General features: G+C 38.8%; 1 protein-coding gene across 5 annotated transcripts in view; it reads left to right on the top strand.

Annotated features, from left to right (window-relative positions):
• Window positions 1–14,623, top strand: part of CNOT2 (CCR4-NOT transcription complex subunit 2) — a 116,529-nt gene that overhangs the window by 58,120 nt on the left and 43,786 nt on the right. For 3 of the 5 annotated variants that reach the window (XM_058557636.1, XM_058557633.1, XM_058557632.1), the window contains one exon: window positions 14,471–14,593. In XM_058557636.1, coding sequence (XP_058413619.1) covers window positions 14,483–14,593 — 111 coding nt within the window. In that variant the 5' untranslated portion in view covers window positions 14,471–14,482. Of the gene's footprint in view, window positions 1–2,631; window positions 2,690–14,470; window positions 14,594–14,623 lie in introns of those variants that run through there. The other 2 variants (XM_058557634.1, XM_058557635.1) reach the window with 2 other exon arrangements.

The following is a 14,623-nucleotide window of genomic DNA, read 5'->3' as shown; positions in this document are numbered from 1 at the left end:
AAAGGAGACATCTTCAGTCTAACTCCTTTATAAGACTATTCTTCTGAGCCCCAATTTGAGGGAAAAGTAACCGTCTTATAGAGGTGTTGTTATGATGAAGTGAGGTAATATGTAGAAAGTGCCTTGAGCAGTACTTATCATTTGGTAAACACTCAGTACATGTTAGTGCTTGTTTGTACCAGGCCCACTGCGTAAGACTGTTTGTTCAGGAGGGCACTGTTAACCAACTCAGGAATGCATATTCCCGTGGACTACAGTGCAGCCCAGTGGCTCTAAGTGGTATAATTCTTGTAGTGGGATTTTATGATAGAAAAGAAACGTGTGTTGTCTTCGCATATTAAACTGTAAGTCTGAAATACTCTTGAAACAACTTCTAAGAAAAGGTACTCTAATTGGAGAAAAAATTTGAAAATGGAAAAAAAATTTTTTAATCTCCAGATCCTTATCTGGTGTGGCATTCTAACCACTGAAGTTTTCTGGTAGTCTATTAGGTATTTTGGAAGTGGTTGTCAATTTCAGTGGGAAGAGGCATTAAACAATTTTATTCATATATGTTTCAGAAATATAAAATTTAACATTTATTTTTCAACATAATTCCATTACTTTTTGAAATGATGGTTATGCTCAAATTTTTGCATGTGCTGTGAGCGCCTCATTGGTCAGTTAGTGTCAAGTAACACTCAAGTAACAGTGTGCATGAAGGAAGAAGAGGGCATATTCATGATATGGGCCTACTCTGTGCCAGGCACTGTTCCAGATCGTATGAAAATAAGATCTGTTCTCATGGAGCTAACATTTTAAAGCATAGGAAGACATTAGACAAAATAAATAAAATGCATTGTGTATAAGACATTGATACATGCTATGGAGAAAAAATTAAAGTAGGAAAGGGGATAGAGAGTGCCAAGGGGCTGGAGAAAAGGGTAGTGTAATCTTAAATGGGGTGGACAGGGAAGTTCTCACTCAGATGACTCAGAACTGAAGTGAGGTGAGGAAGGAAGCCATGGAGGTATCTAGGGAGAGCATTCCTGGAGGGTACAAGTGCAGAGGCCTGGAGACAGGGGTAAGCCAGATGTGTTTGAGGAGCAACAAGGGGGGTCAGTGTGGCCGGAACACAGTGAGAGAGGGGGATGTCGTCTGAGGCCTCGAGGCCACGGTGATGGTGCAGGGAGCCATGTAGAGGTGTTTACACCTCTGCTCCCTTTGACTTGGGTGTTCTTTATTCTGAGCACCAAGTGCATGAAGATGTGAGAGTGAGAATGTAATATTTCGAGCACATTACACAGTAGATGCTCACTGAATGTTTACTGAATTACTTTAGATCACAAGATGTTTAGAAGTATTTTGAAGGTCCTGTGTTCCCTTGCTGAAGGAATGCTTTTCATTTTTAACTGTTTCATGTAACATAATTCAGGATTTGGGTACTCTTCTGTATTTAGTTTACTGATTTAAAATATTTGCCAGCTTCAATAATATTTATGTCACTGAATAGGTGTTATCTTTAATTAGCTTAAATAAACATCTATTTTTATTAGCCTTAGTATTCATAATAGTCAGAATCTAGTTTTCTTTGAATCAGTAATTCACTATATTTTATATTAAAACAAGGTTTCACATTTTTTTTGTGTGTGAGGAAGATCAGCCCTGAGCTAACATCCGATGCCAATCTTCCTCTTTTTTGCTGAGGAAGATTGGCCCTGGGCTAACATCCGTTCTGATCTTCCTCTACTTTGTATGGGACGGTGCCACAGCATGGCTTGACGAGCGGTGCCTCGGCGCACACCTGGGATCCGAACCTTCGAAGCCCCTGGGCCACTGAAGTGGAGTGCGCACGCTTAACTGCTGCGCCACCGGGCCAGCCCAGGGTTCACATTTTTATAAAAGTGAATAAATCACATTTAAGTCCTATATTTAGATTGATTTCTTTAAAAGTCTTTATGTTTGTCTCTTTATCATTTAGTTTGATTAAAGTTATTTTAATTGAGGGGTCCTTATTTGTTTTTATCAGAGTGGAACACTTTTAAGAAATTCATTTCCTCCCAAGGAATGTACTTATGCCAAAGGTTATCCCTGGTTTTTGAAAAGCTCACTGGTCCACTTTTAGGAATTTAAATACGTGTGTATAGTCCAGCTGTCATTCTGCTGGTTGATGGTATTAACGTGTACTAGAGCCTTAGATTTAGTATTGAGTGCTTAGGAGAGCAAGAAAATATACAAGGAGCAGTTAGGCAGAATATTTTAATGTATTGTATTAGATGTTTTTATGGCCAGGTAAGCCCTATCCTTTCATTTTCCAGAAAAGTGTGCAAGTTTATAGAAAGCTCTGCCCTGCTCCCCTTTTTGAGTAGAACTTTGAATCAGTCTGAGAGAAGATTCTGGGATTGGGGAATAATGAAGATGTGAACAGGGAGTCATAATGTTGAAACTGGACATTGCGATCTTTATAGCGTGATTTCCTTATTTTTCAAAGAGCAGAAGAATCCCATCGTTTATCATGTTCTGGTTGGACTCCGTTTGCTGGAGTTTGAGCTTCAGAGCCATGGTGTCATCCCTGCTGTAGTATCTCAGGGGAGCTCCTAGTGTGGGGCTGGTGCCATGGCTCACCCTCCAACCTTTCCTTCTTCACTTCAGCCTCCAGCTCTGAGCTTTCCAATCCCCAGAATAGCAAATGTTGAAAGAAGTTGTGCAGGTAAGTATGTGGTGGGAAAGGCTGGGGGAAAAACGGTACTATCATCAGTATTTTGAGGGTGGGTGGTGGGCTGTTTGTTAGTTTAAAAATATGATGTTGCATATAAATTATTTTTCTCATAAAACTATCACAAATTATTCAATAAAAAGTCTAGTGTTCTAAGAAATCTACTTCTTGTCAGATGTGAAATAGGGAACATCTTAAAATGAATAAATCATTAATATTGTAATAGAAAAGAAGGGTGTTAGATTTTCTTAAACTTACATATTCTCCACAGTGCATAGCAAGAACAGAAAACTCCTTTTCAGATAAGAAATTAAGAAAAAAAGTTGAGGAAGGCATAAATCTGTAGATGAAAATTTGCCACATGTAACTTGGTCTCAGAAGGAGGCAAGTTTTAGTTTCTTTTCACTAGCTTTAGACATGCTGTTCTTCTCTTTTCTAAGGTTTTAGGCAGGTAGCTATGTTTTTTTTGTTTTTGTGAGGAAGATCAGCCTTGAGCTAACATTCATGCCAATCCTCCTCTTTTTGCTGAGGAAGACTGGCCCTGGGCTAGCATCTGTGCCCATCGTCCTCCACTTTATATATATGGGATGTTGCCACAGCATGGCCTGACAAGAGGTGCATCGGTGTGCGCCTGGGATCCGAACCCGGGCTGCCAGCAGCGGAGCGTGAGCACTTAACCGCTACGCCACGGGGCTGGCCCCTGGTAGCTGTTTTTAATCTCTGCAGGAATAGATACTTAAAACATCTTTTTCTTTGAAGTCTAGATGGGAAGACTGGAACATTTCTATTCATCTCTAGGTTCAAGGTTAACAAAAATAAGTATAAAGCAGCGAAGGCATGATATCTGGTACAAAGTTCAGCAAATATTTACTGAATTTGTGTGTGTGTAAAATGCCAACACTCTTGGCATTTTCTGCTTGTCTGCCTTGTACTGAAAGCCATAGTCTACATTACAGATTTTTTTTAAATTATTTAATTTAATTTATTTATTTATTTATTTTTTGTGAGGACGCTCAACCCTGAGCTAACATCCATGCTAATCCTCCTCTTTTTTTTTTTTTTTTTTTTGCTGAGGAAGACTGGCTCTGAGCTAACATCTATTGCCAATCCTCCTCCTTTTTTTCCCCAAAGCCCCAGTAGATAGTTGTATGTCATAGTTGCACATCCTTCTGGTTGCTGTATGTGGGACGTGGCCTCAGCATGGCCGGAGAAGCAGTGCGTCGGTGCGTGCCCGGGATCCAAACCCGGGTCGCCAGTAGCAGAGCGCATGCACGTAACTGCTAAGCCATGGGGCCAGCCCTAATGTTACAGATTTTTTTCTTAATGCATAATTTTTAGAAATAATTTTGCAGCAATTTAGTCCTGGGTCTGCACTACTTTGTTTACTAATACTGTCCTTTTAGGCTCTTGCTTCTCAGAAAGCCTTCAAAAATTGTTTCTTTCATTATCCCAGATATATCCTCTATAATTTTTTTTTTTTTTTTTTTGGTGAGGGAGATCAGCGCTGAGCTAACATCCAGCGCCCATCTTCCTCTACTTTATATGGGACGCCGCCACAGCATGGCTTGACAAGCGGTGCATCCGTGTGCGCCCGGGGTCTGAACCTGCGAACCCTCCGACCACCGAAGCAGAGCGCGTGCACTTAACCGCTACGCCACCGGGCCGGCCCCTCTTTTATAATTTTTATTCACCTGATTTCTAGATTCTTTTTCACATAACAAGACATTCAAAATTATACCCAGGAAATATAAACTTAATATGGCCTATGATTACTAACATTTCTTCAGAGAAAGTATGTCAAGCTTAAAGAGATTAGGACACCAAGTATTTGGTATTTCGGGTCTCTAAACAGATCCTCAGAATATAGGATCCTAGGCAATGTATCTCTCCTTTTACTCTCGTAAGTTCTACGGTTTTTTTTTTTTTGTTTTGTTTTTTTTAAACTGGGAGCTTTGTAGAATACATAGCCCCCAGAAAAGCAGACCGTACGTCCAGTTTCTTCTGGATTCCCTTCCTCTCTCCTTCTTTGTTAGACCAGGCCCCCCAGGCCCCCTTTAGGATTGGTTTAAGATATTTACCCTCATTAAAAAATTTCCTTTATGCTTAGAGGATTTGTTTTGCATCCTTAACTTAAAGGTTTTCTGCTGTTACATGTCCTTCCACTTGTATTTTATAAATTTATGTCCTAATATTTAAGGATAAAGTACTGCTTGTTTTAATTTTAGGCCCTGTTGTGTGAGTTCTCAACTCTAACTTACTGCTCATAAGGCATACCGATCATAGTTGATTGTTTAGTTGGTATATGACTGTATATTTTTTTCTGTGGATTAGCACTTTTTGAATTATTAGAGTTTTGGTTTTGGGATGATGCACCTTTTTTTTTTTTTTTAATTTCATTCATTTATTTATTTATTTTTGTGAGGAAGATCAGCCCTGAGCTAACATCCAATGCCGATCCTCCTCTTTTTTGCTGAAGAAGATTGGCCCTGAGCTAACATCCATGCCCATTTTCCTCTACTTTATATGGGACGCCGCCACAGCATGGCGTGATAAGCGGATGCGCCCGGGATCCGAACCAGAGAACCCTGGGCCACCAAAGTGGAATGCGAGCACTTAACCGCTTGCACCACCGGGCCGGCCCTGCACTTACCTTTTAAAGCTTTTATATGTTACTGGTTCAAGTTTGAATCTTTATAAGGCACGTTGATACAGGTGATTTTAAGATTTTGGAAAACCACAAAATCTGTTTCTTTAAGTTGAAGCATGCTCAACATATTCTCCCTAAACAAAGTCAAGCTGATAGTGGCATTTATAGACTTTTTGGTAACACTCTTTGTAGATGTTTTGGGAATATCATCTGAGTAAAACAGCTTCAGACCCCAGATTTCAGCAAGAACGGTCTTTGGATTGGGAAGAATGACGTGTTCTCTTCTCTCTCTCCATGTGCCTTCTCCATCTTTTTCTCAGGCCTGGGCTACCCGGGTGTTTTTGGATGAGACCTCTTATAAAATATTCCTGTAACCACTGGAAAGAACTCTGTGCCAGAATATTTACCTGCTCTCCAAAATAATGACTGTGTGGATATGTTACATATAGCTCCTAGTTTTCTGCTGAATCCCATTTCCAGCCTGAGTCGTTTCCTCTGCATCTACTTGTTAACTGTTTTTTCAGTATTCATTAAGGCTTTTATTGCTCATTTATCAGTCCTTCTGCATTTGCTAAAACTATGTCATGATTTACTTTTATTTATTTCCTTGCTATTGATTCAAGTTGATGAATTTAGAAATTCTACCTTTAAAATTTATCTAAACCTTCACTTTTCCTTAGATCCATCCTAAGCAGATTCATAAACTCTTCATTATACATTTATCATATTATAAATATCACAGTATTCTAGAACTAGTAGGTCTTCAAGAGTAATGTACTTTTTATATGAGGAGAGAAAGATAATGTTCCTTTTCTAAGATTTTCAGATGCTAAATTCTTGGTTCTTTGAGAAGCTAGGTTTTTTTTTTTTTTTTTTTTTTTTGGGATGATGTATGTGCCCTTTTGTCCTTTATTTAAACCCATTTCGTTTTTTAGTGTTTTTTCAGGACTGAAATAAAATTAGGATTATTTATAACAGTCATGAAGCAGGATTGGTAGCTAAGAATGCTATTACCAGAGAATACTGCTAAAACAAAAATTCCTTGGGTGATAAATCTTTCTAGATTGTAGTATATAATATTTGATATAGGAATATTCTAGTTCCATAGAATTTGGACAGTCTCTCAGTGAGATTAGACTTTTCAGCTTTTCCTTCTAAAGGACAATAATAAAAAATACCAGATTATTATCTTCAGATATTATGGCTTCTCGTGATTGGTTTCAAGTGTTGATTGACTGCATCTTGATAAAGGCAGATAAATGTTAATGGCAATTGGCTGTGATTTTTATTAATTAGTTTCTGCCTACTTTGTAGACAGCAGAGAACTTGTGCGTATATGTATGTGAAGTGTTTGTTGATAGTAAATGTGGAACTGGGAGGGGAAAAGTAAGCAAGAAGTCAAAGTCTGTATTCAGCAATGAGGGTGAATTAGTATAATCTTCATTGGGGAAATGGAGTAAGAAAGAACCCCCCCCCCCCCCACTGTATGACCTACAGTTGGTGCTCTTTATCCTTTATAATACAAGATGACTGCAAAGTTCTGTTGCTAGGAGTGAAACATTGTTGGCTGTGAAGAGGTGAAAAGTCTTCGTACTTGAATGTTGTGAAATAGTTGATTCTGTGATGGGACACGTGTATTAGCACGTTAACAGTAGAACTCCTGGCTACATTAAGAGAGGATCCACAAGAAAAAAGTTGCCATTAGGGATTTATTCTTGTTTTAACCCAGCTTCTAGATCTTTCCTATATATTTAATGCTACAATGTGTATTTCAGTAGCTTATAATGAAATTTAGAGTTTTGTTATAATCATCCTAATTCCTTGAAGGATTAAATTATGTTCACTGTATTTAGAAAGTACTTAAAAATATTAGTTCATTTGGAATATGGACGCAGTAATTACTTTTTTTTTTTTTTTTTTGTGAGGAGATCAGCCCTGAGCTAACATCCGCCAATCCTCCTCTTTTTTTTTTTTTGCTGAGGAAGACGGCCCTGGGCTAACATCGGTGCCTATCTTCCTCCACTTTATATGGGATGCCGCCACAGCATGGCTTACCAAGCAGTGCGTCGGTGCGCGCCCGGGATCCGAACCAGCGAACCCCGGGCCGCCGCAGCGGAGCGCGCGCGCTTAACCGCTTGCGCCACCGGGCCGGCCCCCAGTAATTACTTTTTAATTGGTGTAATAGTGTTCTTTCTTTTAAGCATAATTTTATTATAAAATTAATGTAACTTTCTCTAAAATAAATACGATCATTCTGGTACAGACTGAGTTTGTTTCACATACCTCTTGGCAGTCCATTCTCATTCTGCTTAAAGAGATCTTTTTGATATGCACACATATTTGATTGTGGCATCCTCTACTTACCATTGTTCACCACAGAATAAGTGGTGAACTTTTTTTTTGCCCCCCCTTTTTTGCCCCTTACTGCTTCTCCCATCATGAAGCTTACAGTTTGGGGAGCATACACACATTTAACTATTAGTCGTATGTGTGAAAGTCAGTGTACCTCAGTGGTTAAAAAGGGAGACTCGAGCAGGTTCTCTGAGTTCATATCCCATCTCTTGTCACTTATCAGATATGGATCCTTGGGCACATCAGATATATGACCTTGGGTAAGTTACCCAACTTCTCCGGCTCTCAGTTTTCTCATCTAAAAGTAAGGACTACAGGGCTGGCCCCGTGGCTTAGCGGTTAAGTGCTCGCGCTCTGCTGCTGGCGGCCCCGGGTTCAGATCCCGGGCGCGCACAGATGCACCACTTCTCCGGCCATGCTGAGGCCGCATCCCACATACAGCAACTAGACGGATGTGCAACTATGACATACAACTATCTACTGGGGCTTTGGGGGAAAAAAATAAATAAATAAAATTAAAAAAAAATTAAAAGTAAGGACTATATAAGTAAATACATGAGGATCACATAAGTAAATTATGTAATTATTACTAAGTAGATTCTGAGGATTACATAAGTAAATACATTTTAAAGCATTTAGAATATATTGCCTGGCACATAGTAAGTGGTCAATAAAAGTTATTTTTTATTTATAATTTTAGCTACGATAATGTATTTTCAATGACTGTGTTTATTAGGGGTCCTAACTTAGTGTGAAAGTTTCAAAGAATGGGAGAAAGAGCATTCTTTTTTTTTTTTTTTGTGAGGAAGATCAGCCCTGCGCTAATATCCGTGCTAATCCTCCTCTTTTTGCTGAGGAAGACCAGCTCTGAGCTAACATCTAAGATTGCCAATCCTCCTCCTTTGTTTTCCCCCAAAGCCCCAGTAGATAGCTGTATGTCGTAGTTGCACATCCTTCTAGTTGCTGTACGTGGGACGCCGGCCTCAGCATGGCCAGAGAAGTGGTGCGTCGGTGCACGCCCGGGATCCGAACCCCGGGCCGCCAGTAGTGGAGCGCACGCACCCAACCGCTAAGCCACGGGCGTCCCAGAAAGCATTCTAAGTAGAAGTATCAGCATATGCAAAGGCCCTGAGGTGGAAAAGAACTTGTGTTTGAGTAACTGAAGGTGTGGTAGCAGTTTAGTGGTGGCAGGGGACCCATGGAGAGAGTTAAGGTCAGAGAGGTTACGTAGGGCCTTGTAACCCTTATTATTGATTTGGAAAGCTGTTGAAGCATTGCTGATATGGGAGAGTAGATGTGAGTGGAGTAAGAATGGATTAATAAAGACCTGTTTGGAGGATGCTAGAGACGCTTGTGCTAGAAAATGATAGAGATGGAAAGATATGGATGTTCGAGTTAATCTGATCAGCTTGAGTTTTAATTGTCAAAGATCACAGGGGTTATGGATGGCATTTTTAGATATAATTATGAATAGGAACAACTGTGAATAACACGGTGTAGGCTGAGACATAAGGTTTGTGTTGGGTTTTGAGATAAGTACTGCTGCAGAGTTCTGTTACCGTCACGATCTCAGGAATCTTGGTCTGCACCTCTAGGGAGGGGAAGTTAACAAGAGTTGCAGGAACAGGAGAGTGATCGCGTCAGTGCAGTGGTTGTTCATGTGGCACCGTAATGAAGTGGTAGTTGAGAAGTCTGGCTTAGTCCGTCACCTAGATTTTTGCACCTCGTTTTCCTGCCTGCACTGTTGCCCTCTTAGCCTGGCACTGAAGTCCAGCCTGCTGTTCCTCACCACCTCTCACCCTCCTTCCAGGCATCCTCCCTGTTGGCTGTATTGAAAGTTTTGTTGTTTTCTGGTGTTTCTCTCATATCTGAGCACATGAGCCTGCTTTCTCTCATGCCAAAGTTTACTTCCACCTCCCACACTTCCCCCCCCCTTTTTTTAATCATGGCTTTGTTCAAACATTGCTTCTTTTATAATAAAATCTTTCAGTCTGTTTCCCTCCGACCAAGTCAGATATTCCCTAATTTGTGTTCCCAAAGCACCTGTACAGATTTTCATATTGTAATTATTTATTTACAGGCATGTCTCCTAGCTAGTCTGTGAGCTTGTTGAAGACTTGGGGCTATTACTTATTCAGCTTTTGTGGTCATTAGCACAATTTTTGGCATAATTCATTTAGTAAACCCTCAGCATGTTCATTGAAATGTGAAGGAAGACCAATCAGGAGGCTAAAAAAAAAGCCAGCCCAGAGCTTACACTAACTAAGGTGATGATAGGAAGAATGACGAAAACAGATGTGAAAGCCACTGTGAAGAAAGGATAGAACGTGACGGAGGTGCAGAAGAAAGCAGGAGAAAGTAACTCGGAAAATCAGTTTTACATATTAATTTAGTTGATTAAATTGTACTTCTCAGGTAGAAATGTCTAGCAGCACTTTAAAATATGCTGCTAGGACCTGAGTTAAGACTGGAATAGATTTTGAAATCAACCTACATTTGTTTGCTATCAAGAAGAGGACAATTCTGCCATGAGATGTGTTTCTGTTCCCTGGGAATAGGATTCCGTGCCTGGGCCAGCATCTGCCAGCATTATAGACAATAAATGGTTTCAGAGTAAATTCCTCTCCAGAGGCCTTACTGAAGGAAATTGGTGTAAGATTAAATATCATCCTGCCTTGGATATGATCTGAGTCTGTTTTTCTTGCTTTCCTATTTATCTTTATGTACATGTATGTGTCTCTATATATATATGTATGTATTTGTATACATATTCTCTCTCATACACACACACACACACACACCGTTTCAAGTCTCACTTGTGAAGTATCCTAGTTCTGCTTCCCTGACTGTTCCAGAAGCTCTAGGCCTTGTCTCTTACTCCTCTTTCCTAATTGCCATTCGTCCACCTGGATTAGGACCCTTTTTACCAGTCTTCTCTGAAGTTGTTGGTTAAAGATGATCTCTAGTTTGCGGTTTTGCAAATTCTTTTCCTGTGCTAATTCTGATTTACTGCATTTGGCTTTGAAATATACTGTATTTAAATATTATACCTTAGGAAGTCATAGCCAGTCCAGATTGAATAATGAAGTATCCTGGGGAAATCCAGCTTCCATGCTGCCTCTCAGTTAACCCCCCTCTACTGCTTCGTTTTGAAAACTTTCTTTGGTGGAGGGTAGGGGTGGGGGGAGGGAGTCAGGCTGATAGAAAGGATTTAGTGTAAGCTAATCTATGTGTGTGTGTGTATATATATATATATATACTTTATGCTTAGTTCTTGAGGAATCAAAGGAAAGATAGTGTCTTGACTAAACGCTTTAGGTCTATGTTCAAAAAAGGCTTAAGAAACATTGCTTTGGGTTACATATATATGTAATACTCTCTCGGTAAAATCTCAGTTTTTTTTTTTATTTTGGTGAGGAAGATTGGCCCTGAGCTAACATCTGTGCCAGTCCTCCTCTATTTTGTGTATGGGATGCCACCACAGCATGACTTGAGGAGCGGTGCATAGATCCTGGGTCTGCGCCCAGGATCCGAACCCGCGAACCCGAGGCTGCCAAAGCAGAGTGCGTGAACTTAATCACTACGCCACCAGGCCGGCCCCTAAAATCTGTTTTTACTTCTCCTTTGTTATAACATCTGGTATGAGAGTTGAGAGAGAAGGTGGTCAGTTAGCACAAGTAGATGTTAAGCCCTTGATACGTTTGCTTGAAAAAAGCTGACAGATTGTACATACCAAAAACTCGGACAAATTTTATATGTAATATAAAATGAAGTGTGCTTTTATTTTTAAATTAGTTTTTAAAATTTCCATTTACCAAGTTGACTTTAATTTATATGGCATAACCAGTGATTTCAACATCTTTCAGTATAGTGTTGATACATTCTCTTTGAAATTGATAAAAATTGATTTTTAGGTTCCTTTGATTCCTGCTTATTCTCTTCCAGGAGGTAATGTGAATACCTTACCCTTTCATATCCATCCATCTGTCCATCCGTTAGTGTCAGCTCTCCCTCCAAATATATCCTTTATCTGACTGCTTGTCACCCTTTCTGCCGCCACCACTGTAGTCTGAGCAGCATCGTCTCTCGCCAGCTGCCTGTCTGCTTCTACTCTTGTCCCCTTTTTTGTCCGTTCCTTACAAAGTAGCTACAGTCCTTTAAATATATATATATATGCCAAATTATGTCACTCTTAAACTGCCCCCAAACCCTCTCTTGGCTTCCCAACTCACATAGAGTAAAATGAAGTCTCTCAGGCCTGCAAGGCACTGCGTGCTCTGGCCTCCACCAGTGTCTCTGAATTCAGTTCCTGCCGTCTCCACCAAGTTCCTGTGGCTTGAGCCTCACCACGGAGGGATATTCCTGCTCCCTCTGTATGGAGTGCTGTTTCTACAGGTGTTTGCCTGGTTGGTTCCCTGACTTCTCTGCTTGATGGTTGTCTTCCCAGTTTCACTCTTCCTGGCTATTCTAAAATACTTTCCTACTCTATTCCGTCATTCTATGTGGGATAAAGGACAGGCCCTTTAAAATTAAATAAAACTAGCTTTTATGAAAACTTACTATGTTGTGTTTTTTTTTTCCTCTCTGATTTTGCTGTGGATCAGAGAATTCTTTGTTTCATTCCAGTACCAGCCCCCGGACTGGGGATTACATTTGGAGAGCAGAGTACTACTGCACTCTTACCTCTATTTTTTGCTGAAGTCATGTAAGAGTAATTCGTATTTTCACTGATGTGTAATTTCTGTCTTGAAGCACATGAAACAAAAAAGAAGTTCTGCATGCTTGTGTGTTTTCTCTCTCTCTTTATCTCTGGCACACACACACAATGAGTCTGGGAAAATCTGGTATTGATAGAAGAGGAACATGTCTGTTTTCCTTTGAGGCATTTCATATGTTTGGTTTTGCTTTCAAAACAGTAAAACTTCTTGGCACAATATTAGCAGGAAGTTTTTTATTCTATACAATGAATTTCAGTTTTGGAATTCTAGGAGTCTGTAATTGGTTTTGATGATAAATGTATAAAAATTGTCAAAAAAAAGAGTTTACTTTGTATGCATGTAAGTTAATGTATGTGTGTAAAATTTGATGAGATACACTGGTACTCTTCTGAAATTTTATTGAATTCTGTAAGTTTCATGCTGTTTTACCATATATATCGTTTCTTAGAATTCAGTAGTAATGGTCCTTTAAAGAGAATTAAATGTATTCTTTTGCTGGCAAAACAAACTTTTAAAATCTCGTATGTAATACATCTTCATTTGCAGACTATACAGTGCTTCTTTCCACTGTTAGATTTCTCAAATAAAACTCACTGAAAAACACTTCTTTTTCTTGGTAGGGACCACTTAGGGCATTGGTAGATAGACGTGTGGGATCCTAGTTGCTGAAGTTACTTTCAGAATTACAGAGTAGCTCTCATGAGATTCACCAGAGTCCACTGCCCAAAGAACATTCAATATATGCTAAATATTAATCCAGGCTTTAAAAAGCCTTTTTGTCTTTCACACCTAAAGAGATTGATTAATAGCCCAAAAACATATACCAAAATGATGGTTAAGCTGTCCTCAGACTGTCATTCATATTTAACTGAATAGCTTTTTCTCAGACCTCAACAGGAAGAATAGTTAAATATTTGAGTTTCCTACAAATTTAACAGGGAACTTAAGATATAAAGCAATTATTAAATAGTATGGGTGCTTTCAACAAACTTGCACGTAAAATTTGGCCTTTAAAGTCTGCAACATATTAGTTTACCATGTCTACTGATAAACCATAGTAATTTACAGTGTTTCATTCTGAAATAAGTAGAAGAAATTGTTCATTTCTTACTTACAATTGAAGAAAATATCTTTGTTCATAATGAGTTTACAAGACATGTCAAATTTGATGTTTTTCCCCAAAATTTTTGTGAAAAGATGTAGTCACCACGTATTCAGGTCTTTACAAATCTCTCCTATCATGACTTTTGAATTTACTTTGAACTACAAAATTCTGTTAGAGGGAAGACACATTGACCTTAAATAACCTCAGTCGATTGATAGTTTTGGAAACCTTAAGAAAAAAATAAATAAAAATTAGCACGGATTTAGTAATTATTTATCTTGCTGTGGGCTCAAATTACTAATGTTAGATATGGTAAATACTTAAAAAACAAAAGGTTAAATAAATCAGGTTACATATTGGAGATCATAAATTTACACCAGGATGATGAATGAAAAAATTATCCTGCTGTTATATGAGTAGGTACTTGTGGTTTGAGATAAAACTTTCCAGTATGTCATTATACACTGGCTCAAAAAATGCTATGTCTCAATGAACTTAGATTGTAAGTGAAGATGATACACTGGAAAACAGGTAATTTAAGAAGTAGATATAGTAATGACAGAGACACTAATGTTGAAGATGCATATGAAGATTTTGAATAATTAAATCCAAACTTAATTTTTAAAAAAATCTTTGTATTGGCAAATTATATTAGGGGTTATTATTTTTCAAGAATAAGTGATATTTTTTTCTTTTAAAGTAAGTGGAATTATTGCATACAATAGGCTTTGAGCTTCTCTTAATTTTAGGACCTGGAATTGTAAACATTTAATACTAGTGGATTGTTATAGTCAGATTTATGACTTTCTCCCGTGCCCCATTAAATGCCATTAGGTGATCTGTGTCTTCATCTTAGTAGTGCTCCCTTTATTTTTTGTTTTCCATATAGGAGTAAGGTAAAGCTTGACATTTTCCGAAGTATTACTCTTGACAAAACTAATATTTTTGTTTAGGTGACAAACAGCATGTTTGGTGCTTCAAGAAAGAAGTTTGTAGAGGGGGTCGACAGTGACTACCATGATGAAAACATGTACTACAGCCAGTCTTCTATGTTTCCACATCGGTCAGAAAAAGATGTAAGTTAATCACTTCCATTGTGTTTACTC

Source organism: Diceros bicornis, chromosome 17 (genome assembly GCF_020826845.1).
Source record: "Diceros bicornis minor isolate mBicDic1 chromosome 17, mDicBic1.mat.cur, whole genome shotgun sequence".
Classification (NCBI taxonomy): Eukaryota; Metazoa; Chordata; class Mammalia; order Perissodactyla; family Rhinocerotidae; genus Diceros; species Diceros bicornis.
Note: the sequence above shows the minus strand (reverse complement) of the source record. Positions and strands in the feature narration are given on the sequence as shown.